Source organism: Salvia hispanica, chromosome 1 (genome assembly GCF_029641045.1).
Source record: "Salvia hispanica isolate PSC_SH4W2 chromosome 1, Shi_PSC_v1, whole genome shotgun sequence".
NCBI lineage: Eukaryota > Viridiplantae > Streptophyta > Magnoliopsida > Lamiales > Lamiaceae > Salvia > Salvia hispanica.
The window spans coordinates 67,937,201-67,955,895 of record NC_142692.1 but is presented as its reverse complement, the minus strand read 5'-3'; the positions used below and the strand labels follow the sequence as shown (position 1 = coordinate 67,955,895).

Sequence of the window (18,695 nt, the reverse complement as noted above, 5' to 3'; positions counted from 1 at the left end):
GTTTGGTCAAATTTTGGTATGTCTCGTAACTTTCAAAATGAACAATTAATCATAACGAATATCTAAATAGTGTCAAGTAATTGAATTTAGGGAGAATTGAGCATTACGGGGACTTTAGGAATTGAGTATGACGTGAACGTGATACATCATTATTACAGTTTTTCGAACCGGCGGTTTTTCGGCAATTTTTTTTACGATTTTTCACGGTTCCTATCCGCCTTTTTTTGCGGTTCCAGCTTGATTTCACGGTTTTCCAGTAGTTTTTCGTGGTTCTGACTTGGAACTGCCCAGATGCAGCGATTCCGACACGGTTTCGGTTCAAAATTTTTTAAATCTGAACTGAACCACGGTTAAAAAACCGACGATTTCGGTTTTAACCGCCGATTCGGTAAACCTTGGGCAGATCTACCCATAACTTCCAAAACGAACAATTAATCATAACGAATTTCTAAATAGTCTCATGTAATTGAATTTAGGGAGAATTAAGCATTACGTGGTCTTTAGGAACATATAATGTGGATCCCAGATTCTTTGTATAATGAAATAGTTGCAAACAAATCCAAGATTCAAGATTTTTTCCAACTAATTTTAAAAATTGCGAGGCAAAGTAAAATTTAACCACAATTTAGCCAAAAAAAGATGTTAAAACTCCAGAAAAATGAGCCATTATAACCTCAAGAATATTGTACAACATAGAAAGGAAAAATGAAAATAGAGAGAGGATTGCCCAAAAACATCAAGTTGGTAGCAAAATATTGAGGTCGAAGTTACAAAGTACACTTCATATCACTATTCTAGACTTGTGAGGCTGAGTTTTCCTGTACAAAGACCAAGCCTTGCAGGTAGGTGCCGACATCATGCTATGGCAAAACAGAGGTAGCCACACAGAGTAAGGTCAGAGTGACTTGTTATCACCACTGAGGCTTTCATAGAACAGAATGTACCCATGGTCCGTGTTGCTCGAGTATTCTTGGGCGGACCCGAAAAACGTCTGGATGGCCGACTCATCAATCATCTCCACATTCTCATCATCAAAGAACAGCCAGTGATTATGGCTTTTTACAAGACTCACATAATGCCCGTGGTTCGGCCCTGTTCCTACGTGAACTACCACAGCAAACAGCGAGTACACGGAGTCGCCAGCATCTAACGTGGTGCTGAGTTTCAGCTCCAGGGGAAACACGACCCGATAGGATAGCTTCTTGTGTCTGTTTAGCTGCTCCATGTACTTGAATCGTTTGAGATGAATCACTAGGATACGGGGTGATTTCTTTATCTTCATCCTTTTCTGGGCTTCTTGCAAACTGTGGTTAGATAAGATAAGCGAATTAACTTTATTCATCGTGAATGTGTAGTTATAGCGTAATCAAGCCCACCAACCTGCAGCATTTGTCACAGAAGAATTTATCTTCGGCATTGAGGGTCTCTGTAGAACTGAAGTTCTTGAGGCAGCTTGTAATCGAACTGTTCTGTTCAATATCAAGGCTTAAATCTAAGAATGTCTCGTCCCTAGCAGTAACTGTCTCACATCTTAAACACCTTGTCTCATTCGTGAGAATGCCCTGCATTTCATTCAAAGTCAATCAGAGCAACGATAAGAAAAACATGTATTCAATGAAAACAGTGGCATAAAAATGACAAAGTGGAGGTAGACATGTGAGCAACGAATTAAGTTTGGGAGACATAAGAGATATACATTGGCTTTACCTGGAAATTTTTGTGGACCCATGTAGCTGGAGGTTCCTGCTTAACACCATTAACATGACCGTTACTTGGCCCATTTGAAACATTCTCAATTGTAGGTTTGGGACTCTCTTTCTCCAGTATGTCAACAAGTTGGTTTAGCAAGAAGTTCAGAAATTCATGAGCATCCTGCATGACAGGATAGTAGAATATCACTTAATGTAAACATATCTAGTTATCTACAACGAAAGATGCATAACCAAGAACCCTTTTTGCTTAGCCATACCATATAATACATGATAAGCTACAACTTCTCAGTTGTATCAAGCTGTAATAACAGAAAGATCTAAGAGACATTTCAATAAACCAATGCTCTTAAAAAAGTAGTAAGTATTTTTGTAAAGACAATCTGATCAACATAAAAATTCAACCCAGCTATCAGAACAAGCAACTTATGGATGAAGACACTGGTGATTAAAATAATTTTTTTTTTTAATTGAATTTTTTTTAAAAATCCACATAACCTGATAAGCAAAAAAATAAAATTCTTGTCTTTGATAAAAAGAACAAGTGAGAGAGACTAAGATTCTCTAAATGACATAAATAGCTGACAATATTTCTCGTTTTGTACTTAACTTAAAGTCTGAAAGTGCATGGGGGCAACCGCAAACTACTGAAAACACAATAAAAAACGACAGAAGATCTTTGATCAAATCATTTATGACTACATACAGAATCATCTAAATATGCACTTATGCAGGCCCTTTATTGTTGTTCACTACGTCTACGGTCTATCTACACATGGAACTACCAAATTTATAGGTACATACCTGGTGCATGTATCCTCGGAAAACATCATTTTCTTTTCTAAGCCTCTGCACAAAGCGTTTTGGAGCTATCACACCTGTTTTCTTCTTCTGAGAGTTTATCTGCATAAAAATGTCAAATAAATTTGTCAGTCCCAACTCAATGATAACCCCCATCCCACCCCACCCAACAAAATAACCCATAATGTAATTTTGAAGGCTAAGTGTTACGATTACTGTTAACGGATGAAACAGGGTTCTAAAATTATCATGAAGTAGGAGTAGGTTCTTAATTTCACTAGGAACCATGATAATTACTATTCCAATTAATGGATTATTCTAACAGGAGTGAATTTTCCCCTCATGCAGTACGTTAGCACAAACTGTAACAGTTCTAGGTACTATCAAGGTTCAAACTTCAAAAGATACCAAATTCGAACTGTAGCAATTCTCACATCCACTACCTGTGAAAAAAGTTCCGCGAGACAAGTTAAAAGGTTTTCCTCTGCTTCGCCTTGGCTTTTGTTGTTAGAATAATACTCCAATAATTGTTCACGAAATGGTACACAAAAGTAGAGAGCCTGAGAAACAGAACAAATCAGGGAAAATTAGAAAAACAAACGAGTCTCTCAGATCATGTGACAGACTCTTGTAGCACACCACACAGTCACACAACATACATGAACAATTGAATCTGCTTTCTCTTACTGATTATCCTAGGAAGGAAGATTTTGTTTCTATATCACTTCAATTTACATAAGCAAAATCATAGATATCTACGACCTCAAAGATATGCAACAACCTGAAAACCACCCGACCTATTCCACACGTACAATTAGCACAGGATGCTTATCATATATACAAAAGATGAAGCACAAAAACACCCCATCTCGAATTATTCAGTGTAATAGACATCCCATCCGAAGTTATTCTGTTTAACACCACCAAGAAACTGAAGAACAAGCACACCATAACCTCTTCCCAACACAAATCAACTAAAAATTGATACCTCAATAAATCTCATAAACCAAACCAACAAACCCAATCCATAATCAAGTGATCAACCTTAGTCAATGCAAATTATGCAATCAAACTGTCGAATTTCCCCCTTCATCACTTCTAATCCCAAATACTAACAAAAAAAAACCCTCTTAAGCACAATCAGCCAAATTCAAAAAACCTAAACCCACATAGAAATTAAGAATCCCTCAGAACAAAAAACATCCTCACAAATCAAACATAATCGATAAAATCGAGAGAGATGGATGATTAGAGACCTGCAAAACGCTGTTACAATAGCAAGTGTTGCCGAAATTCTCCAAACCGAAATACCTTTCCCCTTCGGGAAAATGGTCGCCCAAAGCCTTCTCTAACTTGGAGCCCGCCACACCCATTGTGAGTGCAACACCATCCACCGATCTCTCTCTAGCTCTGCTACAGATTGATTATGAGCTGATTTTGTGAAATCTAGATTGTTGTTTTCTTCACCTACGATGTATCTATTCATTCATTACTCAGAAAAGTATTGACTCAATTTTTCTTTTATTAAAAATAAAAATATGAATAAAATATGGATTTTAATGTACAATAATGAAATAAGAGAACTAGAAATAAAAATTAATAAAAAATGATTTATAAATAAAAAAAAGTTATTATAATTTTAAAAGACCAACTAAAAAAATAGCTCATATATTTAAAAGACGGATGATGTAATATAAATACATACTTAATAATTTAAGGGTTTTTGGCTTTTTAAACCAAAACTTTTTCCCCGAATTCCGGTTTATCCCATGAACTATGAGATTTGTTTTTAAAACCACGAACTTTCATTTCGTTAGGATTTTTCCCAGGCGGGTCAACGACGAAACCCGGGTTGTCTACATCTCAATTTTAATCATATTTGTCACTAAATTGATTACTTGGATCCTATTTGTCACAATAATACATGCAGTCACAATTATTACATAACAAATGACAACTTTTGAATAAACAAAACACAACTTTAACATTTTGAATTATGCTATTCGGGTCGGAAATGTGCTATTCGGGCCGGGTTGGGAAAATCCTAACGAAATGAAAGCTCGTGGTTTTAAAAACAAATCTCACAGTTCATGGGAAAAACCGGAATTCGGATAAAGATTTTGGTTTAAAAAGCCAAAAACTCATAATTTAATGCCACAATTAAAAATTAGATTTTGACAAAGAACCATATGAATGGGTTTATGACGGATCTCTTGGACATTATGAAATTATGTTGATTCATTGAAATATTGTCTTGACTTAGTTTTTTTAGAAAATTGGTACTAACATAATGATTAATGGACGATATGGATTTAGGTAGGATTGAGAGTCAATTGATCCCTCCTACCTCGGTTGATTTAAGATTTGATCTTTGAAATTATTGTCGACGTATAAAGTTGGTAATTGAATCGAAACCAATGCATAGTAGTATCACACTTGTCCAATGACAAGAGTACTAATTTTGATATTAATTGATAATTATTTTTTCCAATATAAAAATATACTAATTGATAATTATTTCATATCCATTTTCTTCGCCTTAGAGGCATGTTTAGCTTATGGCTAAGGTCACTTTTAATTTCATTGACTAAGAAGATGATAATGTTTTTAATAGTCTAATTTATCAAAGTGAATGTTCTACATTCAAACATGTCCACCGTATAACAATTCGAAGAGCTGCCTCATCCTTAGCCTTTCACAAAAATAATCCATCCTTCAATAAATCACAATTTAATATTTGATAATATGTGAAATATTTCAACTTTGCAACCTCTTTTGTTTGTTTATTGAATGTTTGAGTTGACATTAATTAATTTCACTTTTGTTATTTTTTAATTGAGATAGTGTAAGTATTTATAGTTTTAAACAATGAGAAGACCTTGAAGGTTATGGAAATGATTTTTAATTAAATGCTTCTAGCCTTCTACTCGATTAATTATACGGTTGAGATTATTACACAATTTTATATAATGTGTATTAATTTGCTTCATACGCATTTTTGGGGATATTAACCGAATTTGTCATATTTTTAGTAATTATATTAGTTACATCTCAATTTGCAAAATATAGTACTACAAATTTTATTACAATAGTCTCTAGTAATTGTATCAATTACTATATTGCAATCTTTTAATTAGTGAATGATATTGTGTGTAAGTATATGGTGATCGAATGCACCAAATATATAGATTTAATATCTTGTACTCCTTTTTAATTTATTTTATTTAATATTTTAATTTAATTAAAATTAGAAATTCATCAAAATTATATTATATTGAAAGTGTAAATATATAATATAATTGAACTCATAATTACTCGTTGGTGTCACCAAAAGTATGATCAAGTTTGTTCGACTAGACCTAGTTGAATCCAATCATGGGTAGCAATATCGCGAGACAACTCACACCGGAAATAGTTGCGACGTACTTTGGTTTGGGCGTTTAATAAGGTTGACGGAGAGCCAACAATATCCAGTCAACCTCAATTAGATTCAGTCATTTGTCTCAAATAATCATGTTGGTGTTGCAAAGAATCACAAACACCACACACCAGTGATCGCAATACATGCTTTCAAAAATATAATCCTCGTTCTACGTCTCCACACAAAACCATCGATTATGCATTATTTGGAAATTTAGTTTCGTATTTTCAAGTAAGTGATGCCTTAATTACTTTAAGAAGAATAATTTATTTATTTTGAAGAAACATTTTTAGTAGTACTATTTTAAAGATGATAATATTTCATTTATTCACGAGAAAATAATAACTCAAACACTTATTTTATTGATTAGAATGAAATAGAAATGCTACAATCGAGTAAATATCGAATTTAGTGTTTAGTCGAAATAATATTTCATTTTACTATTTCATGATGTATGCACCATCACTCCTCTCATTTCACTTAAATTGTACTCCCTCCACTTAAGTTGTACTCCATTCGTCCCATAAAAGATGTCATACTTTCCTTTTTAGTTTATCCATAAAAGATGTCACATTTCCTTTTTTGGAATAAGTTTCTTCTCACATCAATTATAAAATTATATTTTCTCTCACCACTTAACACACAAAATAACATCTCCTAAAATCCCGTGCCATTTTCCGAGTGTGACATTTCTCTGGGACGGAATTTCCTTTTTTGGAATAAGTTTCTTCTCACATCAATTATAAAATTATATTTTCTCTCACCACTTAACCCACAAAATAACATCTCCTAAAATCCCGTGCCATTTTCCAAGTGTGACATTTCTCTGGGACGGAATTTCCTTTTTTGGAATAAGTTTCTTCTCATATCAATTATAAAATTATATTTTCTCTCACCACTTAACACACAAAATAACATCTCCTAAAATCCCGTGCCATTTTTCAAGTGTGACATTTCTCTGGGACGGAGGAGTAGTAAGTAATTTGATAACTTATTACACTTTCTTCAAGGGGTGTAATCAATTGCTAACTTTCCTAACTTGCTAATTCATCAATGTAGTGTATATTAAAAATGTCAACACAATAAAATTAAAATATCAACGCATAATTTTATTAAACTTCAATATAATGTGTTGACATTTTGATGTAACCGTGTTAACATATAGTATTTAATACAATATATTTACGAGTTAACAGTTAGCGCACCCCCTTCTTCAAACTTGTATCATTCACATTTCATTATATAATTTCATTAACCCGCTAATACTGCAATAAAAAGTTTCATAATTTATCAATCAAATAAACTAATTACCACTTGATTTTTTCATTGAGAGTATATTCTTCTTCTTATACGTGAGAGTATATATAGTCTTCCTTAAACCCTTTCTCTCTCTAAAACCCCTGTATCTCTGCAATTTCTTCAAAAATCTCGACGGCGGTGATGTCGCCGGAGCAAAAATCCTTATAAACTCGCCGACTATTCAATTCCAATCCGATCATCATTTATTTTGCGATCGCTAAAAATGCCTAATTTGTCGAAGCTAAATGCGTCGAATCCGAAGGTGTGGGTGGTGATCGGCGTGGGCCTCGCCGGAGTTTTGATCCTCGCCGAGGTCCATCGCCGCCGCCTCAACGCCAAGAGCAGCGCTAGTGAAGATTTCGGAGCTTTCGTTGAGCGATTCGAGCTTCTTCCACATCCTCAGCCTCCTCCGCCTGCTGCTCGCCTTCCGCTCTCTGGTCTCACCTTCGCTATCAGTGATAAGTATGAAATCACCTCTGCTCTTCTTCTACTTATACTTGATTGATGTTAGCATGCCTTGGTTCACCGACTTATGTTCTGGTTCAGTGGTGTTTGATTCGTTGATTTTATCGAAATAGTTGTGATAAAACTCATTCGTGAAGCTTGATTTATGGATGCAAGGTCTTATGAGATGAGTACGAATGTTGTTACTCATAGCTTTTTTTATCATGTGTGTGTCATGTAGCTTTGATGTGAAGGGCTACATAACGGGGTATGGAAGTGCGGATTGGAAGAGGACACATGAGGCAACATCGAATACTGCTGAAGCGGTGAAGACACTGCTGAGAAGTGGGGCAACCTGTGTAGGAAAGACAGTCATGGATCAGCTTGGCTTTGGGTATTACTTCTTACTTTGGGATTTTCTTTTGTTGCACTGTTTCTTCTGAATATAAATGACGGAGATGAGTTATGAAATGCCGCAAATCAGTTCTGCTAGATGAGGTATCAGTGTTACCATGCTAGTCTAAGCTAGGTGTTGTGACTGTTGGCTGCTTCTTGTCCCTCTTTTATATTGCATTTTTATATTGGACCGCATGTCTTTTGAATGTGTGCATTTTCTGTTGGGATAATATGTTTCTTGGTATGGGAAGGATTGCTAGCTGCGCTCCTTATTCTTGTCATTTTCTCTCTCTCCATCATTTGTTACATCAATCTACATCTGTCTGAGGTTGTGGAGGGATACTGATTGTCATTCTTGACTATGAGTGCAGGATAATAGGGGAAAACAAAAACTATGGAACTCCAATCAACCCTCAAAATCCATCTTCTGTTCCTGGAGGTTCATCTAGTGGATCTGCAGTGGCTGTTGCCGCCCAAATTGTAGATTTTGCTCTAGGTGATATTTTGCTCTTATCCTAAAATCTCTGAGGTTTATGTCTTAGGAGTATTAGATTTCCACTCTTTTCACATGTTCAGTAGGGTGTATAAATTGTTGAGTACGATAGTCTTTTCCTAAATCTATTAGGACTCTTGTGTATATGTAGATGCTTTGATAATAATGAACATAGTGAAAACTTTCCCCAGCATCATGTTTCTACCTTTAATTAATACTCTCACAGTTCTTCCTAACTCAATCGTCAGTATAGCATGTAGCTAAAATGTAAATACTGATCCTAATCTATTTTATTTCTAACTATTGAAAAGAAACAAAACCACGATAAATGTATTTTTGTAGTTTTATCATAGTTCACTTTTAGTTAGTTTAAAACATATGTTGACACCATAATGTTGTCTTATCCTGTGGTTGAATTGTTCAATGTTGTTTTTGCTACATGGTTTTGTACTAGTCATTTTCTGAATTTTATAATGGTTATTGTCATCCCTATCTCCTTGTACAATTTCATTAAAAGATTGGTGTTCCTAGGAAAGCTTGCTGTTTCATGATTTCATGAATTTGAACTGTATTGTAGGCATCGATTCAGTTGGCTGTATAAGAGTACCAGCAGCATTTTGTGGTATCTTTGGATTCAGGCCATCTCATGGACTCGTGTCTACAGTTGGTGTCTTGCCAAATTCCCAGAGTTTGGATACTATTGGTATGTCGTATGTGTACATTGCAGTTTAAGAAGTTCGAAATTTTGTTAGATTGCCAGGGCATATATGTACACCAACATTTATAATTTATGATAATCACCTGTGCTGAGTTGGCATTCTTTTCATGTATGGGTAAGTGAATCTAATCTTAGATCTGAGCTGATTTGCAAATATTCTAAAAAGGTTATTTTTGGAAACAGTTGGGTGCACTCGTCAGGTTGTGGTCATCAGATCATTATGTCATCCTAGTTCCTTCATGTGTGATTCCCATATCTGATTTCTTGGTGAAGATAATAATTAAGTAAATGTAGAATGTTATTTGTTGTCCATTTTTGATATTGTATTTTGATATAAACATCACCGTAGGATGGTTTGCATCTGATCCATCCATGTTGCATCGTGTGGGACATGCTCTTCTACGGCTAAGTCCACTTGAACCTAAAAGGACCCGACACATAATAATAGCTGATGACCTTTTCCAGTTGTCAAAGGTTCCCCTTCATAAGACTGTCTCTGTCGTGAGCAAAGCAATTGAGAAGTTATCTGGCTGTAAGTTTTTGCACCATTTATATTACAAATACATTCTTTTTCTGCTTCAACTTAGTTTACTAATAGGGAAAAGAATATTTCTAAATATATGCACATCTCCTTTGTCCTTATATTTGTTCTTTATGTTGTAGATGGGAAACCTAAACATATTCAATTTGGTCAGTTCATTGCATCAAATGTCCCTAGCCTGGAACTCTTCTTTGAAGAATCGTCAAACAAGCAAACTGCAGCTACATTAAGAGCATTGTCTTCAGCAATGCTACTGTTGCAAAGGTTTTCCCTGAAAATATAATTATTTGCTAAATCGATCTTGTATTATGCATTTGAAATAGTACTATATATCGTTTACCAAACTTTTTTTTTTGTAGTATATGTAGCAACTTATACAAGTAATTTTCTTCATTTCTCAGCAAATAAATTGCTGGAGCTTCTGAAATTTTTATTCATTTCTTCCTCTCGTGGAAGGGAATACAAATGAAGAAAATCTGATTTCCATGCAGGGATTAAAGTTGACCAATATTTTCAATGTATCTAGTTTATTTATCTCTGATCAGCATTTTTGCTTTTCAGACATGAGTTCAAAATCAATCATGAAGAGTGGGTTAAATCCATCAAGCCGAAACTGGGCCCTGATATCTCTAATCGTGTTTTGGCAGCAATAAACACGACCCAAGAGAATGTAAAAAGTCTGTATAAAGTTAAAGTAGAAATACGAGCAGCTCTACGGAGCCTTTTGAAGGTATGCCACCGTATTTTCAACAGTGTAGGCTTCTCCTATATTGTGCGGCAAGATTGACTGAGGTTTGAGGTTCTCTGGTGGGCATTTTTAGATAGTTCTTGTTCATTCTTTGGTACATCACAATTCATAATATTCCTTTTTGGGAAAACCCATGTTTGTCTTTTGATGTATCAATTGGCGTAAAGGAAATCCTTACTTTGGTGGCAATAATAGACCCAGAAAAAAGTTTGGGATATTTTACATCTTTAATTGACCTTGGTTTCATCTGGTGTTGGTGGCTAACTTAATTGAATTTGAAGAGAGAATTTAATATCACTACATGTTTATGATTCCATTACATGGTTAGATAGAGAATACTGTTATGCTCTAAATCCATAACCATAGTGGTATTGTTAATTAAGCTGGGAATGAGTGCTTTTGTACCTTAAACTGAGTTATGGATTCTGGAAGAGATGCAAGAATCTTTATAGTCCACGCAAGTGTTTTAGATTGATGGAAATTGTATTCTGCTAATAATGTAGGAGCCAGAATTTCGTGGAATGTGGAAGAACCATGGATGCTTTCTTGTTTTCTACTGTTGAAACATTTGTTGGTTGCGATATATTCTTTGATTCTTTCTTCTAGTTGTGGATTTTGTTTCTTAAATACTCATCGCTTATTTTTGAAGGATAATGGGATATTAATAATTCCCACAGTGTGTGATCCCCCGCCCAAGCTAAATTCCAAAAAGAGTCTCCTTGCTGAGTTCCATGACAGAACATATGCTTTGTTGGGAATAACAAGTATGTCTGGAGGTTGTCAGGTAATCTATATTGCAAGGTTTTAGTTGTTTCTCACAATCCTCACCCATGCACCCAACCATTCCATAAGGACTCCCAAGTATCTGCCATACACTAATATACCCACATATGGTCATCTTTCATCTTGTAATTTTGAATTTGTAGGCAGCGATTCCACTTGGGATACATGATGACTCTCCGGTTTCTATATCACTTGTTGCATCACATGGGACTGATAAATTCCTACTTGATACTGTCTTGGATATGTATTCCTCTCTTCAACAAGAAGTCGGCATCATATCCAGTTCCTCTCCACTCCCTGATACCAACAGTAACATGGATACTGCCGAACTTCTTAAAGAAAAGGTGCATTTCTCCTTATTGAGATACTAAATTCTCATGAGTTTCTTTAAATATCAACTCAAATTGTTCTTGTTTGGGTGAACTTGTCTTGATGGAATTAGAAGTATGTAGTGACTATGCTTGTCAAAGTGAGAGTGAAGATTTTAGCGATGGCATGTTTCTGTCCTGCCGGACAACTGATAACAGACCCACACCCACAAAATGACAAGACACACACTAGGACGAAAACCAGTCAACACTTGGAAAAGAGAGGGGAAACCAAATAGAAATAGAAATTCAAAAGACATGATTGTACTTTAAACCTTAAAACATGTCCTTGTCATAGCGTTCTTGTTTCTATGGCACATATTACATACTTTGGACTTTACAAGCCCGCTATCTCATTTCGCTACTGGTCTGGAATATACCTGTTCTAGTGGACAACAAGATATCTGTCCTGTACTTACATTTTTGGTTCTTCGAGTAGTATACCATCTGTAATCTTGTTCTGCATAAATTTCCTTTCTTATGACTTCTTCTTACTTCAGGATGGTTTCTAATGTCGTTCTTTTCTACATAATATTCCTACAGGGTAATGCTGCATACAAAGGGAAACAGTGGAATAAGGCTGTCAATTTTTATACCGAGGCAATCAAATTGAATGATGCAAATGCTGCCTACTATTCCAATCGGGCAGCTGCTTATTTGGAGTTGGGATGGTTGAACACATTCCACCATTATTTAAAGCAGCATTTTCTTAAGTCATTTGACAAAATTTTGTCCTTACACATAGCTTTCTGTGCAGTTACCAGCAAGCTGAAGAAGACTGTAGCAAAGCAATATCTTTGGATAAAAAGGTCAGGGAGCTTGCTCTTGCTTTTACTGATAATAGTGCTGTTATGTTTCTGTTTCTGAATCTAGTTTTCCCCACTAAATCAACACGTTCACGGTCCCATTTGAATTTTACCTGCTTCCATGTTGGGTGTTATCTGACTTTATTTCATCCCCTCAACTCCACCCTACAGTACGTGAAGGCTTATTTGAGACGAGGGACTGCTAAAGAATCACTGCTTTTCTACAAAGAAGCTGCTGAAGGTCAGGACTCATGAACACTTGCAGTTCTTTAGTGCATTATTGTAGCATACATGTTACAGTTTCAGCTCATGATATCGTTGCTACTCTCTTTGTGAACATAATCAACTTTATTATATGTGATCGCGAATCCATGAAAAGTTGACTAAATTAAAAGAGTAGTAGGACAACCTGCTGTAAATTTTAGGCGTCGGAAGTCTTAATCAAGCTAGGCACAAAATTAAGTTGCAAATCTCTAGATATTAGCTACTCTGGATTAGTACACTTTTGAGTTCATTATTTACCCTAAATTAAGTTATGTTGTTTTCTAGGAACAAAACTAGATGAGAGGTTAGAGGTGCAATCTATTGATCTGCATAATTTTTTTTAGATATTTCTTGGTAAGCAGATAATAGTTATCAACCTGTCTAGAATTTACTCTCATAATCCACCGTGTGACACACAGACTTCAAGCATGCACTCGTTCTGGAACCACAAAACAAGGTCGCGAGCCAAGCGGAAAAGAGGCTAAGAAAATTAATTGGTTGAATCTTCTTCTGCTTCATCTGGCTTTTCAAGCTCTTGTTTCATGCAATGATTCTTCAATTCGGTAAGGATTCCCGAGTTCATGGTCCACAAGAAGAATGTATAAAATCGGTTAAGCTAGTATTTGATTTTGAGATATCTATAACAATATAATATAAAAGGCGAGTTTGAAGATTGTGGAGAGAGTCACATGAGAAGGTGAAAGGAAAATATTACTTTTAAATCTTATTTTGAGGATCATGTTATGTTTGAGCGTTATTATTAGTTCATATTTAAGTTTTTTTCTTAATGTTACTTTGTTTTAGTTTTTAATAAGTTTTATTTTAATTTTTTTGATGTTAGCTATAATATTTTTTTACGAATAGAATAAATCATAGAAACTGATTGTCTATAATATTTTGTAGTTAATGGCGTTGCATAGTAGAGTGTAATTGTTTTTGCGTATATGCATAATTCATCAGTTTAGAGATTGGGAAGGAAAATCACTCTTTAATTAGTGGATGAAATTGTGCTCGGATAGAAATCCCCATCCACGACTAAAAATAGCTCTCTCACCAAATCCATGTCTTCATCTCTATCTCTCCATTCCAGCTAGTTTTTTTCCATCTCACAGAAATAAAAAAAGGCCATACATATTTGCATGTGTATGTGCCTGTATGTATGTTCTTTTCACCCCATACACACCCTCACATAATCTTATAATCATATAGAGATAAAGCGATTGGAATCAAAGAAAATGGCCCGTTGCCTGAGCCTGACCGGGTCGGCGGACTTCCTCTACCGGAGCTTCTTCTCGTACTCGGGGCTCCGGTCGATGAAGACCGACCTCCAAGATGGCACGGTGATGCACTGCTGGGTGCCGAAGAGCCACAAGGCGGCGAAGCCGAGCCTCCTCCTCGTGCACGGGTTCGGCGCCAACGCGATGTGGCAGTACGGCGACCTCCTCCACCACCTGATGCCGCGATACAACATCTACGTCCCCGACCTCCTCTTCTTCGGGGAGTCGTGGACGCAGAGGCCCGACCGCTCCGAGGCCTTCCAGGCGCGCTGCCTCATGCGCCTCATGGAGGCGCACGGGGTGCGGCGCCTGAGCCTCGTCGGGATCAGCTACGGCGGCTTCGTCAGCTACAGCATGGCGGCGCAGTTCCCCGAGGCGGTGGAGAAGGTGGTGCTGTGCTGCTCCGGCGTGTGCCTGGAGGAGAAGGATCTCAGGGAGGGGTTTTTCGAGGTCGCCGATTTGGATGAGGTGGCTGGCATTCTCATGCCGCAGACGCCGGAGAAGCTCAGGGAGTTGATCAAGTTTGCCTTTGCCAAGCCGGTCAGCGGCGTCCCTTCGTGCTTCCTCTCCGATTATATCGACGTACGTGCCTCACCTTTTATTCTTTTATCGTATTTTTTTTAATGGTTAAATGAATATAAATTTAAAGGTCGCGCCATGGAGGACTCGAACACGATACCTTTGACCTCAGACATTATTAATCCCTCTATCGTATTTATCATTTCTAGGTAATTAGTCTCGTATAGTTAAGGATTAACTTATCTTGAGATTGCTTGAAATTTTCATAGATTAATTTTGTTCAAGACTCATAAGCGAAGACTAATCCTATTTGTCATTGTCCCAAAATTAAGTATAGACGATAGACCTTATCTACCTAAGTGTGGCTTTGAAATTTAAATGGATGAGGGGATACTTAGAGCATCTCCAATGGTACTTCGGCAAGAAATCGGCCAGCAGTTTCTCCCCCTGCCACGTCAGCAGCACTAAAAATCCACCTGCCACATCAAATTTAGGCCAGCCGCAATAAAAATAATTCAAAAAATACTACATTTACGGAATTAAAATTACGATTAAATTACGGAATTAAATTTACGAGACATATACTGGAAAATTCATTAATTGCATTTAAAAAAGGTACATAGATAAAAAAAAATTACATTTAAAAAGGTACATAATAAAGAAAAAAAACTATCGCCGTGCAATCCTCCGTGCCCACAACTCTTCAATTATATCCTTTTGGAGTTGAATATGAGCATTCACTTGGCGCATGTTGGCAAATTTCTTCAGGCGGCCGGGTACCCCACGTCGTACACTAGGGGTGGCTGTTCCGTGGCTTGGACCGGCTTCATCATCATTGACCCAACTAGTCAGTTGTACGCCTTCGTCTTCGACGATCATGTTGTGCAGGATAATGCAGGCGTACATTATCTGGGAAACGCATCCTACATCCCACAAACGCGTTGGACCCTTAATTGCCGCCCATCGAGACTGGAGCACACCAAATGCGCGCTCCACGTCCTTGCGCGCCGACTCCTGTCGTTCCGCAAAGTAGGCCTTCCTTTCATCACTTGTTTGCCTGATCGTCTTCACAAAGACCGGCCACCGAGGGTATATCCCATCCGCCAAGTAGTAGTCTATATCATGCTGGTTGCCGTTGGCCATAAATGAGACGGCTGGACTGACGCCCTGGCACTTCTCGTTGAAGAGGGGAGACGAGTTCAGGACGTTGAGGTCGTTGTTCGACCCGGCTACCCCAAAATACGCATGCCAGATCCACAGCCGGTAATCAGCTACGGCCTCGAGGATCAACGTGGGATTCTTTGACTTGTAGCCGGTCGTGTAGGCCTCCTTCCAGGCAGTCGGACAGTTCTTCCACTCCCAATGCATACAATCTATGCTGCCTAACATCCCGGGGAACCCATGCTTCTCCCCGTGCATCTGCATCAAATTCTAACAATCTTCGGGAGTAGGGCTTCGAAGGTACTGCTCACCGAAAACGTTTATCACGCCCCCACATAAATTCTTCAGACATGGGCTGTCGACTCACCGATGTGGAGGTAATCATCCCACATGTCTGCCGCGCCTCCGTAGGCCAACTGCCTGATTGCCGCCGTGCACTTTTGAATAGGGGTGTGGCCGGGTCTGCCAACCGCATCGTGCCTGAAGCGGAAACACAGATATCGACGCTCTAATGCGCCAACGATGCGCATAAACAACTCCCTGCGCATTCTAAAACGCCGCCGGAACATGTTGGCGGGAAACCGCGGGTTCTCTGAAAAGTAGTCGTCGTACAACCGCTGATGTGCAGCGGCGTGATCCCGATCAATCACTGCTCGGCGGTGGATAACCCGTGGAGGGCGAGGTATCGTCTGCTGTTCCACCCTACGCATGTACCGCTCCATCCCGCGGTTCATGTAGGCATTCATAGCCTCGTTCATCCTCCATTCGTATTCCTCAGCATCCCCACCACTACCGCCACTACCACCACCGCTACCACCCGTGTTACTCATCGCTCGATGATGCTCTTGTACAGAAAGTTAGAGAGAGAGAAAACTCGTTAAAACAAGTGGTGCAAATGAAAATGAAACTAAAATCGCGTTTATATAGGTTTTTAAAAAAAAAAAAAAAAAGAAAGAATATTCGGCGCTGGCCGATCGCTGGCCAATCGGGCCGCCACAATGGCGGCCAGCGCATCGGTTAGCGCATCGGCCAGCGCCCACCAATCGGCCAGCCCACGCCGATCGGCTCGCACAGTTAGCCGCTCGCCGCCTCCAATGGTTCGGCTAGCCGATCAGCCAGCGCGAAGAATCGGCTAGCCGGTCGCTAGGCGACCATTGGAGATGCTCTTATTGGAGTTCATGTTACACTTCTAATAATATATTCTATTTACTAAATCAATTGTAATTAATTTTGATGGGGTGCAGGTTTTCTGTACAGAATTTATTACTCAAAAAAAGGAACTAATTCGTGCATTAACTGCCGACAGAAAGCTCGATAAAATTCCCAAGATAGAACAGGTAATCATATATACATTCTTCTAAATCTACAATAAATGAGAATTCAAATTATTTTTCATAATTAATTAATTTGCTTTTTTACATATATTTAACAGCCAACGTTGATTTTATGGGGAGAGCAAGACAAAATCTTCCCTCTGGAATTGGGATACAGGCTCCAAAGGTCAGGGAACATTATTTACAATTATTTTAGTTTCACAAATTTTACAACTAATAAATAAAAAATTCAAGTTTTAATTTATTTATTTTATTTTTTTAGCAATTGTAATAATTATAAGATATTTAAAGAAAATCTATCAAGTTACGTTTATCTTCATAATAAAGAGATATCACCACTTTTATATATAGAGTGATGTTAGTATAGTAAATTTTACACTATATTATTAAAATTGAATAATTTAGTACTAACATTAATTTGAACTATTGATAAGACTTGCATGGTTCTGTTGTTATTGAATGTATTTTTTTTTTTTTTTTTTTTTGTATTTAGGCACATAGGTGACAATGCAAAAATAGAAGTGATAAAGAATGCTGGACATGCTTTGAACATTGAGAAACCAAGGGAGTTTGCTAAGCATTTGAAAGCATTTCTAATCGACACTAATTCGACCCCAAGATCAATGTCGAGTTCGGCACTGAGCCTGAATTGGAGTTGGAGTTGGAACTCGAGCTCGAGTTCTGATTCGAATTCGAGTACAACCAGTTACCCTTACTCTCTTTCATATCTGCGACAGAAGAGTTTATTCTGGGCCGGCACAAGCCCAAGGCCAAGCACAAGCCAAATTCAAGGCTCGGACCCAAGCCCAGGCCAAAGCCAAGGCCCAAGTCGAAGTCTAAGCACAAGCCAAATTCTAGGCCCAGACCTAAGCCCATGCCAAATCCAAGGCCCAAGCCCAAGTCAAAGCCCAATTGAAATCCCGAGCCCAAGTGAAAGCCCAAGCCAAAGCCCAAGAAAAATCTCAAGCCCAAGTAAAATCCCAGGCCCAGGTCCAAGCCCAAGCCAAATCCCGGGCCCAGGCCAAGGGCCAACTTGATATATACTCTCAACTGAAAAATATTAGGCAGATTTGTAAACTGATATTGACCATAATATTTTTTTCCTTCACTTGTATATATAGTCCAGTGTAAATTATACACATGAAATTGATATCCCATACATTTATTTTTCAACAATTTCTTGTGTGTTTACAGTAATTTGTCTAGTTTAATTGCAAGCATAGACCCATGAAAATAAGGAGTTGAATCTAGGAAAATTATCCCTTCACCATGTCATGCTGAGGGTGACAACCTGAGATTTTCAATCAATAGGTTATAAATGACCCGCCGCTCGCGGAGCTTTCCTCGACACGACACACCTCCAACGCAATGCTGATGTCATTTCGTCCCATGGAACGGAATGCAAAGGCCATCTTGTGGGTGCTACTAGAGCATCACTATTGCAAAAGTTTTTGAATCAGACGGTTGAACGTATATGGACCATAAGTATACCACAGATTATGATTTTGACTTTAAATTGAGGCTTATTGGATATAATGATCTAAGTAAATTTATACTCCCTTCGTCCGCGAATAGGAGTTCCGTTTTGCCATTTTGGTCCGTCCGCGAATAAA

General features: G+C 37.8%; 3 protein-coding genes across 3 annotated transcripts; 2 read left to right on the top strand and 1 right to left on the bottom strand.

The window, feature by feature from the left end:
* Positions 1 to 640: 640 nt before the first annotated feature.
* On the bottom strand, positions 641 to 4,006 carry LOC125220106 (ubiquitin carboxyl-terminal hydrolase 3-like). The gene is made up of 6 exons (XM_048122242.2): positions 3,767 to 4,006; positions 2,954 to 3,070; positions 2,514 to 2,612; positions 1,708 to 1,872; positions 1,381 to 1,562; positions 641 to 1,304 (listed from the first exon to the last, which is right to left on the bottom strand). The coding sequence occupies exons 1-6, from the start codon at positions 3,881 to 3,883 to the stop codon at positions 896 to 898; spliced, it is 1,089 nt and encodes a 362-aa protein (XP_047978199.1). The 5' UTR covers positions 3,884 to 4,006; the 3' UTR covers positions 641 to 895.
* A 3,296-nt stretch (positions 4,007 to 7,302) lies between these two features.
* On the top strand, positions 7,303 to 13,579 carry TOC64-V (translocon at the outer membrane of chloroplasts 64-V). The gene is made up of 13 exons (XM_048126200.2): positions 7,303 to 7,692; positions 7,916 to 8,068; positions 8,442 to 8,566; positions 9,141 to 9,266; positions 9,631 to 9,813; positions 9,945 to 10,086; positions 10,384 to 10,552; positions 11,220 to 11,354; positions 11,497 to 11,697; positions 12,265 to 12,392; positions 12,479 to 12,530; positions 12,699 to 12,768; positions 13,211 to 13,579. Exons 1-13 carry the CDS (start codon positions 7,454 to 7,456, stop codon positions 13,291 to 13,293), a joined length of 1,806 nt encoding a protein of 601 aa, XP_047982157.1. The 5' UTR covers positions 7,303 to 7,453; the 3' UTR covers positions 13,294 to 13,579.
* Positions 13,235 to 18,258, top strand: LOC125223185 (uncharacterized). Its single transcript, XM_048126201.2, has 5 exons — positions 13,235 to 13,354; positions 14,001 to 14,650; positions 16,993 to 17,085; positions 17,181 to 17,248; positions 17,576 to 18,258. Exons 1-5 carry the CDS (start codon positions 13,339 to 13,341, stop codon positions 18,117 to 18,119), a joined length of 1,371 nt encoding a protein of 456 aa, XP_047982158.2. The 5' UTR covers positions 13,235 to 13,338; the 3' UTR covers positions 18,120 to 18,258.
* The last annotated feature ends 437 nt before the right edge of the window (positions 18,259 to 18,695 follow it).

Bases quoted from the DNA above. Each gene is read 5' to 3' on its own strand.
- LOC125220106 (XM_048122242.2), bottom strand. From the start codon at position 3,883: ATGGGTGTGGCGGGCTCCAAGTTAGAGAAGGCTTTGGGCGACCATTTT. The intron at 2,613-2,953 runs GTAGTGGATGTG...ATTTTTATGCAG, and splicing joins TCGCGGAACTTTTTTCACAG to ATAAACTCTCAGAAGAAGAA. The intron at 1,563-1,707 runs GTAAAGCCAATG...AATGAAATGCAG, and splicing joins GGGTCCACAAAAATTTCCAG to GGCATTCTCACGAATGAGAC.
- TOC64-V (XM_048126200.2), top strand. From the start codon at position 7,454: ATGCCTAATTTGTCGAAGCTAAATGCGTCGAATCCGAAGGTGTGGGTG. The intron at 8,069-8,441 runs GTATTACTTCTT...CTATGAGTGCAG, and splicing joins ATGGATCAGCTTGGCTTTGG to GATAATAGGGGAAAACAAAA. The intron at 12,769-13,210 runs GTCAGGACTCAT...TGTGACACACAG, and splicing joins CTACAAAGAAGCTGCTGAAG to ACTTCAAGCATGCACTCGTT.
- LOC125223185 (XM_048126201.2), top strand. The intron at 17,086-17,180 runs GTAATCATATAT...TATATTTAACAG, and splicing joins AAATTCCCAAGATAGAACAG to CCAACGTTGATTTTATGGGG. The intron at 17,249-17,575 runs GTCAGGGAACAT...TTTTGTATTTAG, and splicing joins TTGGGATACAGGCTCCAAAG to GCACATAGGTGACAATGCAA.